Genomic DNA, 21992 nt, shown 5'->3' on the forward strand with positions numbered 1-21992 from the left:
AAATGAGTTCCACATTACTGACAATGTTCAGACAAAGGCTACATTTCCATCAGGGTGGGAGGTTAATAAAGTAGATAACCTTTATAGTCTCTTCATTGTCTAAAAGTCTATTATTTTTGATGGTCAAACTTTATGTCAACTCCAAACAGAAAGATATGGGATGAAATAGTACTGGAAGGGAGAGAATGAATATTTTTTTCAGCACTCACTATACTTATGAATCATTATAGAATAATCTATTTTTAAAGATAAATTTATTGCTTTATCCTGAATGGCCACAATTATATTGTTGAATATGTCTTTCATGTAGATAGAAAAATACACACATTTTATTCTATAGTATAAGTGAAAGCATTTAACAGTAATACCCAGGGTTGCAGATAATAATAGCTTTAAATAATGGTCTTTTTAAAATGGCTGGCTCTGTGCTTAACTTGAAGCCAAGAAAGCCTTGGAGAAGTGAAAAACTTCTGTCAAATGCTAAGACATCTTAAAGGAGGGAAAGGAACACACGTGCAAAAATGTTTGTGGCAGCCCTTTTTGTAGCGGCAAAAAACTGGAAACTGAGTGGATGCCCATCAATTGGAGAATGGCTGAATGAATTATAATATATGAATGCCATGGAATACTATTGTTCTGTAAGAAACAACCAGCAGGATGATTTCAGAGAGGCTTGGAGAAGCCTACATGAACTGATGCTAAGTGAAATGAGCAGAACCAGAAGATCATTATACACAGCAATAACAAGACTATATGATGATCAATTCTGATGGATGTGGCTTTCTTCAACATTGCAATGATTCAAACCAGTTCCACTTGTTCAGTGATAAAGAGAGCCAGCTACACCCAGAGAGAGAACCATGGGAACAGAGTGTGGAACACAACATAGCATTCTCACTCTTTCTTTTCCTTCTTTCTTGATCTGATTTTTCTTGTGCAGAAAGATAACTGTATAAATATATATACATATATTGGATTTAACATGTATTTCAACATATTTAACGTGAACTACCTGCCAGCTAGGGGAGAGGGTGGGAGGAAGGAGAGGAAAATTTGGAACAAAAGGTTTTTCAAGGGTCAATGTTGGAAAAATTAGCCATGTATATGCTTTGTAAACAAACAAATAAAATGTAAACGAATAAATGTGATGCTTTAACACTTGAGAAAAAAAAGTTTTTTAAAAAGTAATTGTTGTTATTTTAAGGCTCAAAAGGTCATAAAGGAGGGCATAGGAACATAGGATACTTTAACCCTGACCCCCAAAAAATTTCCTTGTGAGTTTTTCCAAATCAGTTCTTGTTCCTTATATTTCTAACCAATGTTTCTCAAGGTCTTTTAACCTTCTGCATCAGATGCTTAAAAAAACTACTTATTATTGTTATTAGTTCTACTGAACTAATAACATAGCATCAATTTGGAACTAGAAATGATTTTTACGAATTGTCTTTATTGGAAAATGATGCCTAAAGATGTTACATGACTTGTGCAGGTGACAGAGATAAGTATTCTAGCTAACATAAATTCCTGTTTAGCTAAAGTACATTACAGTCTCTTTGGATTCTTCATTTGTTATGATATAGTTTTCTACAGTTTCTACAAAAAGTTCAAGAGGTAGGTGAAGTCACTTATCTTTGTTTGGGAGATGGTGAAACTAAAGGTGCAATGGAGTCCACACTGCTATTGCCTTCTTGTAAGGGTTGTGGTAAAGCTCCAATGGAATAATGTAGATTCATAAACTATAAAATATTATTTAAAAAAAATGTAATTTTTTTCATGATAATTTTGTTCCTAAACTGAAAAGGTGGTATAGAGAAAAGAATGCTTTACTCTGAGTTAAGAAAGCAAAGTGTTTGAACTGGCTTTGCCTCTGACTCATTATATGATCTTAGGTAAATTTTTTAATTTTTCTGTACCATAGTGTTATTAATTCTAGAATGAGCCAATTGAAAAACATGATCTGTAAACTCTGACATCCTTATTGTAAAAGGCTGTATTTTTCACCATAATGGAGTTATCAAGCAGTTAGAACAGAAATATATAAAAGTTTCTGTGATATACTGAATAAAAATCCCTATATTCTAGAATGAGCAACCTTAGAAGGTAAATCAAGGGCATTAAAAAGTCCTCCCTAAGCAGAAAATTCTATTATTGAATCTTTTCAATAATACTGGTTAACTTTAGGATAATTAGGTAGTGGCTGGATTTGAATAAAGGATTTTCAAATTTTAAGTGTATTTATCAGTACTCATTAAAACTTGCTCAGCACTTAGTGAAATTTGCTTTGTTTCCTTTATTTCTGTCTCTTTCTCTCCTTTCCTCTCCCTTCCTTTCTTCTCCTTTAATTCATGCTATCAATCAATGAATACAATACTTAGAAATGAATGCCATAAAGGGTGATGGATTTCTAAAACATCTTAAAAGCATCTCTTCCTTGCAACATAAAAAGGAAAATCGGTATAAGAGATAGGAAAAAAGCCAAAGCATTATAAATATTTTCACTTCTGAACATATCTTTTTTTCTCCCATCTGTCCTTCAATCTGTCTCATAAAATGGTCTAGGCTTTTAAGATCTTGCAGTTAAACAGGTGACAAAATAACCTTTAGAAAACATATTTTGATCTAGTACATTTCTGAAAAGGAAATTCATTAGTAAAATTAAGTATTCTCTAAAAATAAAACAAAACAGAAACCCACCCTGTTTCATCTTATATCTACTCCAAAGATGTATAACTTGAGGGCTATAAAAATGAACTTGTTAAATAGAAATAAATAGAAAAGTTTTCTTTCTTAATTGTAATGTAGTGGGGGGAAGCATGATATTTTAAATCAGAGGACCTGTATTCTCTGATACTTAATACTGAGTAACTTTGGATGTATAACAACCTTTCTAGGCCTTAATTTTATTATTTATAAAATGAAGAGGTTGGACAAGATGAACTTGAAGGGGGCAGCTAAGTGGCACTGTGGATAGAGCACCAGCCCTGAAGTCAGGAGGACCTGAGTTTAAATCTGGTCCCAAACATTTAATACTTCCTAGCTGTGTGACCCTAGGCAAGTCACTTAACCCCAATTGCCTTAGCAAAAAAAAAAAAAAAAAGATGAACTTGAAAGCCCCTCCCATCTCATTTGATGTATACCTAAATTATCCCTAAAATAAAACTATAAGAAATTGCAATATGCATGCATATATAGACAGGAATAGAAAATGAGTGAGTGAGCCTTTGGAGTGGTGATAGGAAATGTCATTGCAGATTATTTGTGGCCTGGGCTGACTTGAATGGTATAATGAATATAATAAATAGTAAGACATAACAACTGACTGAATATAGGCAGTGAGGGAAAGAGCCACAGATAATTCTGAACTTCATGACCAGGGAGGAGTGGGAGAATGGTGGTGCCCTGAATAGAAATAGAATTTGGAGGAAGGGTTGGAGTAGAGAGAAGTGATGAATTCCATTTTGAAGATGTAAAATCATACAGGCTAGTGGGACATCCAGGTTTAGCAGGGAACTGGTAAATCAAAGTTCGGGGAGAGATTAGGACTAGATATATGGAATTAGAAATTAATTGCACAGGAGACAGATAATATGATGGGAACTGAAAGTATTTTTTTCCCATGTAGCAGGAAGTAAAATGTCCTTTGTTCACTTTACATTACTTTCTCCACTAACTAGCTCTTTCACAGCAACAGAAAAGGAAAAGTTCTGAATGAAGACTATTTTTGTTTGGTCAAATATATTGTTTAATTCTATACTACACTTCATTACAGTGCTCCCAAAAACCTTAAAATTCTTTCTAATTTTTCTAAATTTAAACAGGTATCAAATACTTAGAAGATAAGAAATGGGTCTGTCCTTTGATCTGCCACTGAAATAATCCAAAAAAGCAATACATTTTGTTTTCAGGTTCTAGCTCAATAATTTTATGTTGGTTTTAATCATTTTCCTATTATAGAATTAATGAGGGAAAACAGTGACATAGTTTAAAACTTTTGGATTTGGAGTGAATAGTCTAAATTCAAATCTTGGTGCTAATACTTTGTCCTTTAAGGAAAGACATCAGTTTTAAATTCCCATGATACAGTCTTTGCTTGTTGTTTTATGTTTGAGTCAAATTGCTTTATTAAAATAAATGTTTCAAGTTTTTTTTTTTCACAGTTGAAAAATAATTCTGTATTATACATATATTCATGAATGAAATCTTATGACAATTTGGAGTCAAGCAATAACAAACCAATTTACATAAATATGTGAGTTTTATGATTTCATCAGAAAAGGGAATTCTACCAAAAAAATACTAATATAATAAACATTGAAAAAAATTTAAAAATGAAACTATTATAGATTCAATAACCAAAAAGATCAATTAACATAGGGGGAAATAATTCTTTAGTTATATATATTCTATTTATACCATTACATTAAGCACAAATGTTCTTTGTCCAAATATAACTGAATTACTTACTTCCCCATATAGGAATGTCTCTGCTTTCTGCTTTCATCACGATAGAGGACATAGTCATTGTTACAGGAATGGCATCAAAGTAGGAGGAATGTGGGGCTAGAGTCAGGATTGCAGCTTCTGTTGGTAAGGCCTGTCTGCCCTTCACACTCACCCAGTGAAATCCACCAACAAACCACATTGTTCTCATGATGGCTTTCAGCAGAAAGTCTACTACCCTGTAAAATAAGATGATGATTATAATATTTCAAATAAAATAATCACTATATAATTCTAAAATATGCTAAGAAATTTTTTTTTTTAAAGAGGCCACAGCAACATTTTATAGACCTATACAAAGTATTTTCCAGAGTGATTTTGGGTCAATTAATTATAGTTTAGTTGTAACTTTAACTACTAGTTCACTGAAAAGAAGATTATTTCTTTTTTTTTTTTTATTTCTCTGTTGTCAGAGAATTCTGACATTATCTCTATGTTAAATTAAAGAACAGATTACAAATATAACTAATAACTTTGAAACTAGTACTAAACTATTTCGTGCAAACTGCCCGCAACTTAAAGGAAGCAATAAGCTAAATTTGACAAATATGATTTTTCTATAATTTATATTTAAATCTTATATGAAATATGGTATTGAGAGATTAAGGTCAGGAACCAAGATTTACTGTCATTATTAGATCACTAAAGCTGCTTCCTAAGGCACACAGAAACAAAAGTTAATAGCATCAGGTTTCTGGATGAAATGGAAAAGGGTAATAGGTTTGGAAAACAATTCATTTAGAACAAAACTTTCTTAATCATTGGAAACACTGTAAGAGAGCATAAAATGTGACCATTAAAAAATCTCACTAATATGCAATGCACTATGTGAATGTGAGTTCCTAGGTTGTAGAGATTGTCATTTTTTGTATTTAGATTCCTAGTACTTATTACAGTGTCTGGCACACAGTAGTGCTTAATGTATACTGATTAATTGGTGCAACAACTTATACACTGAAATGAATTCTATCTCCTAAAAAGCAGTTACCTGAGGGATGGGAGGAGAATACTCTTTTTTTTAAATGATACCACTGCTAAAAACATTTTTTTGGAACTTGTTGTTTCAATTATGTTTGACTCTTTGTGACTACATCTGTTTCCTTGGTAAAAATACGGGCATGGTTTGCCATTTTTTCTCCAGTTTATTTTACATATAAAGATTTTACAGATAAACAAACTGAGGCAAACAGGATTAAGTGACTTGCCTAGGAACACAAAGCTAATAAATGTCTGAGACTAGATTTGAACTCGGATCTTCTTGACTCCAGGTCTGGCATTCTGTCTACCATGCTACCTCTGTGCCCTCTAGAATTAGGAATTATTCTTCAACAACGATTAAGAACTAATTGTAATTTTTGTGCATGTACCCACTGTGCTTTGGGATTTTAATTAAAAAAAAAAAAAAAGAACTTTTCTTCTCACTCCCCCAATATAAACCAGCTAATGATCATTCGGAGTAGTAAATATGTAACTTTAACTTTAGACTGATTTTCTTATCTTACTCTAAAAGTGACTGTGAAAGTAATTCTGAAGGAGATTCAAAAATATTTTGAGCCCTGACAGTCTCCTTGATATATGTGATTATTCTGAAAGCAAAATTAACCCATTATGTATTTTACAAATATATAGTACAGAGAAGTACAGAGTTGGCCTTAAAATTTAGAAGATCTAAGTTCATGAACCATCTCTTATTTGTAGCAATTGTATGATTCTAAACAAGTCATTTAACCTTTTACTACCCTCTGCACTAAGACTAAATATAAATCATAGAGAAGGTGCTGTCCTGAACTGGCAAAGGCTGCTTCTTTACCCAGTTTTTCCTTTACCATTGAAATCACAAGTTCAATCCTTATATTGTATGTTTTTAAAAAATCATTTATTTTATAGTCAGTTGTGTTACCAAGATACAAAAATGGCAAAACTAACCAGTAAAGATTTCCAAAGTATCATTTATATAAAACAACTTATAATGCAGACAATGATATTTTAAAAATAAAAATAGAAAAAAAACATTTAATTTGAAGTTGCTATTTCCTGCTCTATCAAATATGAGTCTGGGGGGGCGGGGGGGAGAGGGAGGATGGGAAGAAAAGGAGAGGGAAGTGAGAGATATGTAAACATAAGAAAAAGAGGCAAGCTAATTGGTCAGTAAATTAATTAAAGAGCATTTATTGAACATTTGCCAAGCACAATGCTGAGCTTTGGAGTTACATAGAATGGCAAAAGACAGATCCTACTCTCAAAGTGCTTACAGTCTGATAGTGTAATAAGACTTTATTATCCTTCAAATTTTTTTTTCACATCCTTTTTCATCCCTTTAACACATCTTCCAGGGTTCTTAACTTGGCCTTGTTTAGTTAGATTTACCAGTTCCCTGCTAAACCTGGATGTCCCATTAGCCTGTATGATTTTACATCTTCAAAATGGAATTCATCACTTCTCTCTACTCCAACCCTTCCTCCAAATTCTATTTCTATTCAGGGCACCACCATTCTCCCACTCCTCCCTGGTCATGAAGTTCAGAATTATCTGTGGCTCTTTCCCTCACTGCCTATATTCAGTCAGTTGTTATGTCTTACTATTTATTATATTCATTATACCATTCAAGTCAGCCCAGGCTACAACTAAACAAAAACTAAACATATATATATATATAGATGCATAAAGACAAAAATGAAAGTCCTTAGCTTCAAAGAAGCTTTCATTTCAAAGGAAATGAGACAAATATTACATTTATACAGAGCATATACAAAATAAATATAAAATATGTTGGGAGGAGTTTTGGGGAGGCAAGGAAAAATTAGAAAAAGCCTCATGTAGAAGAGAAGGTGGCGTTTCAGCCGAGTTCAGAAGGAAAAAAAAGATTCTAAGAAGCAGAGGGGAAGACATGGGGGGGTGGAGGGGGGTGGATTTCAGACATGATGGAACTTTGTGAATGAGAAGCAGCAAAAAGAGCAGTATGCCTGGATTATACAATGGAATTTCAAGAAAAATTGCTTCTTAATTAGTGTGTACTTAAGAGAATGCTTAAGATTATGGAGATTTTGCTGGAAAGAAGAGCAAATGCCAAAACATTTAAAAAGCAATTCAATATCAAGCTACTTCCTTCCAGAGACTTTTTCTGATGATCCCTCTTCTAGTCTTTAGTATAACCCTATCCTAATTTTTGTTAATATATTTTGTACATATCCTGTATTTACTATGAACTTATTATGTCGCCTCTCAGTAAGATGTATATTCATCAAGGGCAGGGCTATCTCATTTTGCATTTTTATCTCCATGGCTTAGTATACTGTAGGTACTAAATTAATGATGAACATTTTATTATAAGTGTATTTACTGTGGGGAGAAGAACAGGAGGAATAAGAAAGTGGGAGGTGAAAGATAAAATGAGGGAAAAAAAAGGTTTGAGCTTCTGAGTATATTGATTTATTAATCAACACATACCAACTACTATAAATTGGTCCCAAGCCTCTTAGCTTTGAAACTGGAACCTGAATACAGGGATAGACATATGTTTATGTATTAAAAACACTGACTCAAATAAGACCAATTAATTAAAAGAAAATGATCAACTAGGACACAAAATTGTCCTGAAAAAAATCTGAATTCTAGTTGTGGGAAAGATTTGGTACCTTCTATGTGGGGAAGAGGAGAACTAACAGATGTATTTCCCTGAAATCAGAAAAAGAAGTGTCCCATTCCCCTAACATATCTGTCTTTAATCAAAAGAATATTAAAATGAAACTGATCAACACAGTTTTCAGTTAAGGCATATGGATTGCCTGAAATGCATAATTATGGAAAAATTCTTTGGACTCAAAAGACCCAGTGATTTTTAGTCAGCACAACCGAAGTCTTTAGGTAAGGGCCTCTAAGCAGCTAGCTGGTAGAGGTAGTCCAGCTTCTCAGCCACACAGAGCTAGATTTAAACAATGCAATAAAGTTTTCTTCAACAGTACCAACTGAATAAAGCTTTCTTATGACAGAAATTGAAATAGATCCATAATTGAACAAAAAGAGGTAACTTCAGAATTGAGTCAAAAGGTAGTCAGTGTAGTTCACTTAATTCCCATTACCATTTACTATTATGACCCCTCCAATAGTCAGACTATATTAGATAATTCCAAACTACATTTTTGTTAATCAATGGTTCAAGATACATAGTTTAAAAAGGATGTTGAACAATAACAAGAATCAGAAGTAGAATTTATTAGGGAAAAAAAAGTAAAGCTTGTATTCATTGATTTCAGACAAGGTCAAACTTAAATGATTCCATCAATAGAGAAATCTACATTACATGTCAGCTATATTAATATGTATATTATTATTATTTTACATTTATATTATTTATATTTACAATTATATTATTATACATAATAATATGTATAAATGCATATGAAAAAGAAGAAAAAGGAGGAGATGGAGCAGGAGGAAAAGAAGAAACTGCAATTATGTATTATTTGTATAACTGTTTAACACATACTTTTGTACTTTATTCTTAAGAAAACCCAATGGGGTTGATATGTTTAATTAATAATAATAATAATGATAATGATAATGATAGAGGCACGTAGGTGGCACAGTGGATGGAGCACCAGCCCTAAAATCAGGAGGAACTGAATTCAAAGCTGATCTCAGACACCTAACACCTCCTAGCTGTGTGACCCTGGGTAAGTCACTTAACCTCAATTGCCTCAGCAAAAATAATAATAATAATAATAACAACAATGATAATGATAATCACTTAAAAGGCATTCACATATTTAATAAAATAAAAAAAAAATTGACAAATTTTAAAATTTTCCATTAGAAAAGTTAGATTGGTAAAGTAACTAAAAGATTGAATTAAAGATTAAAATTGAATTAAATTAATTGAATTAGCCAATCTAATTTCTGCTTGGCCCTAGTGGGCAAAGCTAGGACCAAGTGGAAGTTAATAGATAGGAAGATCATATAAGATTTGAAAGAACTGTCTAATAAAAAAAAAAGTCTAAAATGGAATAAATTGCTTTGTGGGACAATGATTTCCCTATCACTAGATATAATTAAGAACAGGCCAGGTGACTGTCAGATAGTAGATAATAAAAGGAATTCCGTCATTGAACAGAGGTTAGTCAGAGATGATTTCAAAGACTTCTTTCAATTCTAGGACTCTCTATAGTTCAAAGTTACCTCAATCGTCAAATTATGACTTCATTGACACCACTATGGAATACTTTCCAGATGCCTCAATTCTGCCCACCCCCACCCAAAAATAAAAAATACGTAGGAATGCTTCTTTGTACATAACTTAAAATAACCTGTCTAAAAGCTCTTCGAGTTTCTTAAAGTGTTTATTTAAAATTATAGCTATTTCAGCTTGTGCTCATAAGTTAGTGAAAGTTTGGTCTGAAGAACATAAAAGAGGCATAGGGTTACAGGCTCTAGAGCTGTAAGAAATCTTAGTGATTGTCTAACTCAATCTTCTCATTTTACAAAATGAAGATATCAGAGAACTGGAAAGTTAAATCTTTGTTTTCTGACTCCAAACTCAAAGCTTTTACAGGACAGTTGTCTTCAACTATTGGAGGATTATTTAAGTGGGAAAAGAATTAGATTTAGTCTGTTCCAAATCACGCAGGTTGCTTTGCCCCACTGAAGTTGGTACTCTTACTGTGTTGCTCACTGCCTTCTTCAATAATCTTCAGTCTATTTTAACCCCACATTCTGCTCCTCCCTGCCATTCTCTCCCATCAACATCACATTTATTTATTATTTTTCCCTTTTAGAATGTAAGCTCTTTAATAGAAAATATAATTTTGTTTTGTTTTCTTTTTGTGTGTGTATGTGTGTGTGCCCATAGTGCTTGACACATAGACATTTAAGCATGTCTTAATTAAGCTAATCTAAACTTTGGCCTCAGTGGGCAGAGCTAGAACCAAGTGTAAGTTAATAAATGGGAAGATCATATATGACGTAAGAGAAGGCCTATTGAATAATAAAAAATGTCTAAAAAAGGAATACATTGCTATGAGACAGTGACTTCCCTTATCACTAAATATATTTAAGAATAGATCAGGTGATGATTTGTAAGGTAGTAGATAATGAAAAAAATTCCTTCATTGGACAAGAGATTAATCTGAGATGATATCTAAGTCTTCTTTCAATTAAAGGACTGGTTCAAAGTTAGCTCAATGACCCAATTGTGATTTCACTAATACTATTATGTAATCTCTTCCAGATGCCTTATATTGTCCCAAAGCCCTTCCGGTTTCTTGGGATTTTTAACTTAAAATTATAGCTATTTAAGACTTCATAGTTTGTGATGATAATGAATGGAAATGTACTTACTTATAAACATTTTTCTATTTAACATTTTTATCAATTGATGACTTCAAGATAGAGATGGTACATTTATCAAATATATACAGAACATGTGGTTTTCGAGAAGGGTATTTGGCTACATGACAACACTCAAAGATCTTGACTGGCTGAAATAATTGTTCTAATTGTTCTACATTTTTTGCCTATTTAATTTTCTTTGCCGAGTCAAAAGAAAAAATGCAGTTTAACAGCTGTTTTGGGCACATAAATTAGATGATTTTTTTTTCTTTCTTTTTTTTTTTCTGAAGCAATTGGGGTTAAGTGACTTGCTCAGGGTCACACAGCTAGGAAGTGTTAAGTATCTGAGGCCAAATTTGAACTCGGGTCCTCCCGACTTCAGGGCTGGTGCTTAACCCACTGTGCTACCTATCTACCCCTACTAGATGATATTTCTAAGGCCCCTTGCAACTCTAAATCTATAATCAGATAAAGCTAAGTAATACATGGTAAAGAGTTAACTTGCTTACAATTATCTGCTACCTGTGTGATATTAAGACAACTTATCTAACCTCTCTGGGTCGCAGTTTTCTTATCTGTAAGATGAGGGAACTGGAATAAGATCTCAGTTCTAAAACTATTATTCTATGACCTTTGCCAAGTTCTTCTTCCTCTATGGGGCATTTCTCAGTACTTCAACCCTCTTTAATCTTTTTATTTGAACATATATTACACTGGTAATCAGGTTCAAATTTTACTTAATCATCTCCTAATTATTCCATGTAAATTAATTTATCTTCCCAAGTCAATATTTCTTAGAAGCTTACCAAGTATTAGACTGAATGTGAAATATTGGAGATACAATGAAACCAAAAAACATTCCTATATTCAGGGGATTCACAATCTAATGGTTGGAGATGACATTCAAACAATGTAGAAGCAAGATATGTATAGGCTAAATTTAGGTTAATTTCAGAGAAAAGACCTTATCAACTAATCAATCAATCACATTAAGCATTTATTATGTGCCAGGATCTCTACATCATCATCTATAAAGTAAAAGACCTCAGAAGTTATTTTGTCCAATAACACATTAGGAATCCTACCTAAATCATCTCAAAGGTAGTAATCATCTAACCTCTGCTTAAACCCATTAGAGTACTCATTGCCCATGAAGGCATCACATTCCATTTTTATATAGCTCCATTGTAAGTCTGATATCATATTTTTGAGGGGAAGGGAGGCAATTAAGGTTAAGTCACTTGCCCAGAGTCATACAGCTAGTACATGTCTGAGGTTAGATTTGAACTCAGGTCCTCCTGACTTTAGAACCAATGAATTTTCATGTCATATTGAGGCAAAATCTACTTTCTTATAAATTCCATCTTAGTTCTTCCCTCCCAAGTTCTCACTAATTCCTCTTATCCATGCCAAACTTTCAAATATGTGACTACAATTATTATGTTCCTATCCTTTTTTTTTCTGGGTCAAAAAAAAAAAAAACAACCCTAAGTTTCTTTACTTGACCTTCATATGGCATTGTCTTCCGTCTGCTTAACTTTCTGATCATTCTTGCTCTGTATATGTATGCTATATGTTCCTCCCCAAGTTTTTATCCAGAACTTAATACAAAACTCAGAAGTATACTGTGTAGGGTAGAAAATATGAAGAAAATCACTTCCTTCACTCTTGAAAACATACATCTATTAATTCAGCAAACATTAATTAAGGCCCTACTATCTGCAAGGTATTGTGGTGATATAGCTTAAAATCAAATTTAGCTTTTTTGGGCTTGCACAATATACTGTTAAAGCATAATGAACTTTTAGTCTTTTTTATATAAACTCTTTTTGAGTCACAACTCCCGATTTTTTTTTTTTTTTGGTGAGGTTAATTTTTTAAAACACAAGTATTGAATTCCATTGTTATCCCAATTGAATTTCAAGTTAATTTCAATCTTTTGAACTCTCTTTTTGGCTCTCTTTTCTATCACCTGCTGGATTAACTATCCTTCCCCGCTTCCTTTGACCTACAAATTTGATAAACACACTCTCTAAACTCTCATGCAAACAGTGGATAAAAATGCTGAACACAACAGAATTAGAGACAGAAGAAATGTGGAAAACTCCATTAATAATATCCCTCCAAATCGAAAACAATCCACTACTGAACATTTTCAGGGTCTAATTATTCAATTAATTCCAAATCCATCAAACTGTACTATTATCTAGGACATAATTTTTATCTTGTCCATCAGGGAACTTACTAAAAGTTTATTAGAAACTATGTACCATGATAAAGGTGGAAGTTTAATCTGGTGGAAGTGTGCAGAATGAATTTAGGGAACAGAAAGATTAGCTAGAGAAATTATAATTGTCTAGTTGATGAGGTCCTAGATAAAGATTGTGGCATCAAAAAAAGGGATGGATGGAAAAGAAGATTAAAAAACAACAGCAAAGAACTTTGTGATTGACTTGATGCTTGAAGATCAAATTAAGAAGGAAGAATCAACATAGACTCCAAAGTTAAAAGAGTAGGAAAAAATGTTAATGCTATTGACAAGAATAGAGAAATTGATTTAAAAGGGAGTGCAATTAATGTTAAAATACTGTTAGAGAGAAGAAAATCTGTCTTTTCAATTTCTCTCATTTCAATATTTTAAAAATCTCTAATTCTGTCAAATAGTTATTCATTCCACCAAATCCCTCTGAGACTTAGTAAATTTGTTACAATCCAGGCTCATTTCTTAAAACTACTCTATAAATAACTAGCATCCATTTAGTTGTTTATGAGTTTGCCAAGTGCTTTATATACGCTAGTTCACTTAATCCTCAGGACTTTATGAGATAGATGCTATTATTAACTCTATTTTATAGATAAACTAAGGGGAGAAATGTTAAGTTACTTGTCTAAGATTGAACAGTTCTAAGTGTATGAAAAAGAGTCTGAACTCCTTTGGATTCAGATTGTCTTCCTTCCTGATTTCAGTTTTAATGCTTTGTCCATAACTAAATCTCTCAGTGTCTTAAAACATTCTATCTCTTTAGTACTTATTTAAACATACATACATACACACACACACACACACACACAAGTGTACTTTTCAACAGATTCAGTAACTCACTTTCTCCATAAAGCCAGGGGCTTTTCAAGTTCTTTCTCAGCAGATCCCAGTGAAGCAACAAATGCAAATGGCCATGCCAGTAACATCATAAATGCAGCAAACAAAAGTCGGATTGGAAATAGAGTCAAAGTCATGAAAGCAATCTGGAAAGACAAAAAAAAAAAGTATATTATAGTTATTATTAATGATTATTATGATATTGTAATGAGCAGCATTTCTATTTATAGCTGTTTCTCTTTTTACATAAACAAGACAAAACAGAGGTGGAAAACATTTGTCCTATTAAATATATTCTTTCCAGATCAAGAATGCCACCTTTTAGTCTAAAGATGCAAAATACCAAAAGATTTGCAGAGCATATATCTTAATTAAGAAGCATGCTTCATTTGAAACATGTCTTCTGAACATTTTTTTTTTTACTTCTAAACTCCTACCTCACCTCCTTGGTTTTCAGCTAAAAATATCTTTGACACACACAATTTTAGAAACAAGATATTGGTGTTTTTTCTCCCACTAATTTAATTTATACTCTTTGCCCTGATCGCTAACTCACAATAAGTAGCACTATAACTGGCAGACTTGACACAAAAACTGCTTTCACATGATCTGACCTAGCAAGGTAGTTTTACACATCAAAGCTGCAGCGCTGTCTCAGAAAATAAGCCCCTTTCTTCCTTAACTTTTTCCAAAAAAAGTCATTTAGGAGAAATAAATGAGCAAAGACCATACTAAGTAGCTATTTGAGGAATCATTAAAAAAAAAAAAATTATGCTGTGGAATTCTGAAGGTTTTAAAACCCAGAACAGAAAATTGGGACTCTACTCCTAGAATTACTTATAGTTTAATTCATTTTGCCATAATGCCATGAGTACAAACAGGTTGAAAAATAAAAAGCTCTTGGAAATCAGAGAGGAGAACTGGAAGGGAAAGCCTTAGTAGAAACAAAGATAACCCTTTATGAAAAATAAATAAACATGAAAAATGAAAAATCAAAACATAGTCTTCAGCTCTAAATAGAAAAGAGGAAGCTAAGAGTCAGCTGAACTTGACCAGAAAGAGGAACTGAACAAGGTGAAAAGGAAAATTCCATCTAAACAAGGATATGAAAAGATGGAAGCTAAATCTAAGGTAGAGACAGGATTGGATTAAGGAACTGGGGAGCATTTTAAAGTAAGAAAAACATTTAAAAGAAGAGATTATAGTTTTTGAATTACTATGGTTTCTTAAAAACTGAAAGTTATTGTATCCTTTACGTTCAAAATAAAAGAAAAAAACAAACTACATCACAAGTTTATAAAGAGAGTTAAGGTAATCTTGGACTGAGTCTCTGCTCAGTTATTGAAAGAAATCAATGATAATATATATAAAAATCTTTGCAATTTTAAAGTGTTATATAAGCAATTATCACTATGAACAAATCATCTTAAAAGTAGTACTAAGAAGTTATTAAAGTCTTTTAAAATTTAAAATATAATATTTGTAATTTTAGATATGTAAAGAGACTGTCACTACTAAGATCTCGATAATATCTTCAATAGTTTAAAACTGAATAAAGCAAACAGGATATTCATTCATCCCATGAAAAATGAGGAGCTACAGTGGAAAAGATTTAGTCATAAAACCTAGATTCAAACTTCCCTAATACTGTGAACTATATGACATTGAGCAAGTCATAAACTTTCTAAGCCTGTTTCATCATTTGTAAGCTGTAAGATGTCACTGGCATATTTCTGGAATAAGAATGAAATAGTATTTTCTATATATACTGAAGGTGAAATAGAAAGTATATACTATATAAAAGAAATGGAAAATGAATTAAAAACAAATGAATCTGAAAACTAAACTAAAGTAAAACAGTGTCAGCAGAAATTGTTATATTTGAAAATTACTCTTGGGATATTTAAGTAGTGTTAAATAAAAAAATCCACCATGTCTTTGGCTGATCCAAATGAAAAGATTAAATATTACATAAATCACATACTCATTTCCCTTCTGTCCTCCATTCTCTCCAGAGTTTGTCCTTCATTCTTGTAAAGGACCATAACAATGAGGAAGCTATGAAAAGTCACCAGCCTCACTCTTCCTCCAGAGCCATGTGGGTCCAGTGATAAGCAATGAAGCAAGACCACTGGAGATGACCCTGGAAGCAATGGGAAATCTTGTCATTTTTAGGCTAAAGTTCTTTCCCAGATTTTAGCCAGATGAAGGTAATGCCCATTCAATGATTAAGGCTAGAAAAGAACTAAGAAAAAGAATAGCTTTTTTTAATCGAGTTAAAAAAAAAAAAAACCAACAATCTGGGATGAAAGACCCCCAGGATTTCTGACTGACCAAAAAAAGAAACAATTTCTGTTTATACTCACTCTAAGCCATTAGAGTCCAAACGGTGAGACAAATAATGAAATAATTAGGTATATAGGATCTTCTATATACAGAGAGAGAATAGATATAAGGCAACAAGTTCTTGTACTAAGATAATAATTTTTCTCTTTCATTGCTTTTTAAAAAATCTCTTTGTGAATATCTCTTCCAAAGACACAGAATTTTAAATTTATACTAATTTATTTGTTAAAGTTAAAATCGCTACAGATTATTAGTAATCAACTATCAATAAAGACATAAATTTAGCTATTTCCCAATGGAAACTATTCTGTTTCTCTATTCACAGTGTCCAGAACTTAAGAAAATGGAGTAGTACTTATTCTGACAAGCTATTTGGCAAACTCTAAACTGGGCTGGCTTTATTGTGGGGAATGAGCTATATAAATCCATGATGCTGATCCCTTAAGCTCCCAGATCCAAATATCTAAAAAGAAAGGCAACAGATGAACCAGATGGAGATAAAGAATAGTTTGGGAATTACTATGTTAAACATTTGGTCTAACCTATTCCAGTATTATTTGATAAATATAATTTATCCAGAGGAGCAGAGGGTTAAAAATGGATAGAGATCTTGCCTCTCAGAAGGAAAGTCCTGGGATAAAGTCCCAGCTTTGGCACATATTGGGACTTTAGCCAAGTCATTCAGTCTCTTAATGGTCCTGGCAATTCTTCAAAACTATAAATGGCAGAGAAGATGATAATCTGCATCACTAGAAGAGATCTGCTCACCTGGAGTTCCCAGTACCAGTAAAATGTCAGAGCCAGATTAAAAAACAACAACAATTGTACTATGCTAGGCAATAAATGTTAAATGGCTCCTGTCCTCCCTAGCTGGGAAGTAGGAAAAAATTTGCTTTATTTTGTTAGCCTGTTTTAATTTGTGTGGTCTTTATATAGTTGTTTGGTGTTTTATTTATTTATTTTTTTAAGTGTGGCTATTTAAAAACCAAATGATAAAATGTAAAATCCAATTATTCAGATGTGGGAACAAAATTTGCTTATTAAGTGATGGCCTCTGTGGGCTTCATTTTATTTATTTGTAAAATAAAAGTGCTAGATAAGGTGACTTCTATTTCCTTCTTCCCCTAAATTCCTTTATTTTTCTATGAAAATTGCTACTCTTTTCTATATTTCTAATCTCATCCTGTTACTACCTATAGTCATGAGCTTTCTGGTACTGGAACTTGCCACATAAGTCATAGCACTGCAGTCAAAGTTACACACTAATATGTATGTTCCCATTTGCCCATGTATTGCCTGGAAATTTTAACTCTCATCTCTTAATGACTGCCTGACCTAACCCTCTTTTTCAGAGAGGCCCTAGTTATGCTATACTTCTTACTCCTAAATGGTCTCAACAATTGCCTTCCAACTGTTTGTAGAACTGTGCCTCTCAGACAACTCCCCCACCCCCCAATTTCTCGTTCTAAAACCCCGATCAAATCCATTTAGTCATAGCACCTGGAAAGGGCTAAGCCAATTTACTCCACTATGGCTCCATTCACTCTTCCCATTACTTTCTGGCTGGAAATGACCTTTCCTGGGTACTGCTCCCGTAAATATGTATATTGGCTCCTCCATTAGAACACAAGCACCTTGAAGGCAGGCATTGTTTCAGCTTTTATAGTTTTCTCCCCAAGACTGTGAACAATGCTTGTTCAGGACATAGTATGCACTTAAGAAATACTCTGTATACTTTAAAGGTGTGTAAACTAATTTACCTGAAAGGAACCAAATTGTGTGATTGTGTGATTTTGTGAACCCAAATTTTGATGGAGCCTTTCAGGTTCTTTTCCTGTATAGCAATTTAAAAAAAAAATTTTTTTTAAATTTATGTTAAACTAAGTACAAAATAAGAAAAGAAAAAAAAAAACTACTAAGTACATAGCAGAAGGAGGAATTGATATAAAGCAATACATTTCCATTTCAAGAAAACCAATATAATAAATACTACATATTGTTTTCAAAACAGCCCAGCTTTGCTTTATACATTTTCTTTTGTTCTCTACTTTGTTTTCTCCCCTCTCCTGCAGACAGGCATAATTAAACACAAAAGATAAAAAGATAGATGACTAGATATATAAATATGCACACATACACATATATGTATATATACAGATATACGCTCATGCCCATATATGACTGTACTACCCTTATGCCCAACTGTTATATGTTTTTCTGACAACTTTCTTCAATCCAAATCTCCCATTTTTTAAAAATCAACCTGTTTATCATTTCCTTTATCACAGCAATATTTCAACTTAATCACATTCTATCTGAGTGATTGTCTATGAAAGTCCCCTCCTCCCAATTTTCTGCATTCCTTCTACTTTTGGCTGCATAATTTTAATTACACAAAAAAATTTTAATTTAAAATAATAAAAATTATTCATCTTGCACTTCAACAATGCTCTTATCTTATAACATACTGTTAAATCTGCTTATTTTACATCTTTTCGCTCTGGTTTCTTTGAAGTTGCTGACTTTTTGTTTTTCTAAAAGAACTTTAATATTTTTACTGAGTTGTAAGAATTTTTTTTTAAAGAAATTTAATTGGGGCTGGCATTACAGAAAAAGGTTAGGTAAAATTCTTATTTTAAAAAATTATTTTGTCATTACCTGCCCATGGCTAATAATTATTACTCAACAAGATTATGTTATGATCAACTGTGATGAATGGGGCTTTTTTAAACAATGAGGTAATTCAAGGCAATTTCAATAGACTTGTGATGGGAAGAGCTATTCGAATCCAGAGAGAGGCCTATGGAGACTGTTAAAATTTGGAAGACAAGTTTTGCAAAGGTAAATGTTGAAAGCTATCTTTGCATGTATTTGGAAAAACAAAAAGCTAAAAAAAAAAAATATTGCTTCAATTATTTAGATCAAACTTTATTTGTATAAGTAGCATTTTATACTTATATTTGTATTAGTTCTTATGTCTATTTTAGCAGGTATACTTTCAGGTATTTTATACTGTCTAGTTATTTTAAATGATCTAAAAATATTAAATAATATTGCTAACACATAGTGTAGCTTTCCCATTTTTCTTTTTTGATTAACTCTATTTTAGCTTTAACTGTATCTAAAATCATGATTACTACCCTTGCTTTTTTTTTTAATATAATAAACTTTTTCATAAATCTTTATGTTTATATGTACCTCACATGATAAGTAACATTTTAAATTTTAATATGCTGGTTTTATGGGTAATTTCATTTCATTCACATTCTAAGCTATAATTACTTGGGTTTTTTTTTTCCCCTCTTCTTCCCATTTTCCCTCACAATTCTTTTCACCCTATTCTTATCCCTCCTCACTCTTTTGCTTTACTTCGACCTTGCCCTCTTATTCATTAATTACCCATTCCTCCAAGAATTTCTCTCCTACTGTCGCCTCCCCACACCCCATCACTTTGCCCTCTTATTTCTTTCTGAATTTAAGAGTCCTTTATAATTAATTAATCCTTAATATTTATATTTCTCTTGTATGTTACATGTCAAATTTCTCTTTAAGTTCTGCTGTTTTTGCGGCAAATATCTGAAAATCTTTCAATTAGTTAAATGCCCATTGGATGGCAACTTTTTGAGGGATATTTTGTTTTATTCAGATTTTTTATGCCCACTTTACTGCTTGCTGGTCCCTCTCCTGTAGATTGTGCTTGCCCTACTGGATGCCTGTGCTATTCACCGAAGGCTTTTGGCAGCTGTAGAATTTAGCCTAACCAGAAACTCATGCCTTGAGGCAGGTGCCCAGTGAATTAAAAACACATGAAAGTACAATAAGTTACATTAAATGCATCTATGATAAATAACATTTCAAAGGCAGTTAGAGAGAGGGGGAAAATTCAGAAGCTAGACTCTAGAGGAGATGTAGAAATAGTTTTCAGTAGGTTAATTTAAGAATCTGCTAAGATTTGCATGCAAAAACTGAGTAACAAAGATCTGTCACAGAGGAAGTTATGCCCCAAAGCCTTTTGCTGAGTAGAGATTGAAACAAAATAGGCCATAAATCTTAAAAAGAGCCTGTGGCAGCTAAATGAGAGAGATAAATAAACTATTAGTTAGGAAACCAAAAGTTGATAAGTTAAATTACAAAGTTCCCAAATAGATCCTTAGAAATTTTTCTCATTTATGTTTTAACTATAGTTCTTCAGAATTTATACACAAAACATGAGCTAATTTATGCAATTACTTCATCACTCTGGGCTTCAGTTTTCTTGTTTGAAGTAAATGACCACTTAGGTCCCTTTCAGTTTTTAACCTTTTAACATTTAACATTTTTAACATTCTAACATTTAACATTTTTAATATTGCTTTAAAGAATGGTATAATTTTTTATCAAAACTATGTAAGTACACATCAGGCCAGGTTTCCTCACCTTTCTATCAAGGCTAGAATTATTTCTTTAATTTTACATGAAGACTTATTAAGCATCAGAAAGGTTTAACGTGAAGAGAGTTGACAAGATCTGCCTGGCTATGTGTCTATGGGTATGTTTGATACCCCAGGAAACTTCAGATTAGGCATAGTTCCAGGGAGCTCCTTACTGGGAGCTTCCTATATTGATGAAATCACACCTAAGGTTAAACATACACAAATACACATATATACTCACACTCACCCTTATGCATACACATTGTGTCCCTTAAGAGAATGCTATTACTTTGAGGACATGGGCCTTCTTTTTGTCTTGGCATTTCCAGTGCCTAGCAAAGTGCCTGTCACATAGAAGACACTATAATGCTTGTGATTGACCTGAAATCATTATACAGTGGAAAAATAATCAAATAGTAATTAATGATGATGGCATCAGGAATGGAGCACAAGGAAAGTTCAGGAGATATTTAAGAGGAAAAACTGGCAACTCAAAGGAGATATAAAGAAAAAGAAATAATTTAAAGGTGACTCCCAAGGGTTCAATCATGGTTCCATTGAAAGTCATGAAAATTAGCATATGGGTAGTGTTGACTGAGCGAATTAAGTTCTGTCCCAGACAAGTTGAAATTGAGATTACAGTCATATACAAAGCAAAAAAGATGGCATCTACAGCTCACATAAGAGGAAAGGACTAAAAGGATAGTTTTAGGAATCAATAGGACAGAATTAATAACTGACATCATGAGAAAGGATAGATTATTTTTTAAATGACAAAACACTGGATTTATAGGTAATTCTGGATTTATAAACAATATAATTTTTTAAAGTGATTTTCAAATAACAAGAGAGTAAAGTTGTAAAGCAAGAGCCCACTCCAGCTGACCATTTTCTTTCTACTCATCAATTACAAAATCTTGAAGGAAGTTAAATGAGACATTTTCTCTGATGAATAATGTAGAAAATTAATAAACTATTGAAACCTAGTAATATTCTTTCTTAATCCTTAATCTATATCCCTGATCTTGTTTAAAGAAAGAGATATATCAAATAAACATATTTCATTTGGTTTTCAAAGTGTGGTCCAAAGGCAAAACAAACCAAGGGGGGATGATCCAAGAGTTTAAGGAGTGATCCTTTCTGCCAGGAAAGATCCAAGAGTTTAAGGAGTGAACCTTTCTGCCAGGAAAGAGTTAATAATGCCTATGGATAGACAATCAGATAGGCATATCTGGTAATGCTAATAACTATGACATATTGCTACAAAACATTACCAAAGTGGAACCATGCCAAACCTTTACCTAAAACAT

The 21992-nt window shown here is 32.6% G+C and overlaps 1 protein-coding gene across 1 annotated transcript in view; it reads right to left on the bottom strand.

Annotated features, from left to right (window-relative positions):
- LPCAT1 (lysophosphatidylcholine acyltransferase 1) overlaps positions 1-21992 on the bottom strand; it is a 142945-nt gene that overhangs the window by 67667 nt on the left and 53286 nt on the right. Inside the window, exons 2-3 of the mRNA XM_031946103.1 lie at positions 13928-14070; positions 4465-4679 (exon numbers count right to left, since the gene is read on the bottom strand). Coding sequence (XP_031801963.1) covers positions 4465-4679; positions 13928-14070 — 358 coding nt within the window. The remainder of the gene's footprint in view (positions 1-4464; positions 4680-13927; positions 14071-21992) is intronic.

This window comes from Sarcophilus harrisii, chromosome 1 (assembly GCF_902635505.1).
Source record: "Sarcophilus harrisii chromosome 1, mSarHar1.11, whole genome shotgun sequence".
Classification (NCBI taxonomy): Eukaryota; Metazoa; Chordata; class Mammalia; order Dasyuromorphia; family Dasyuridae; genus Sarcophilus; species Sarcophilus harrisii.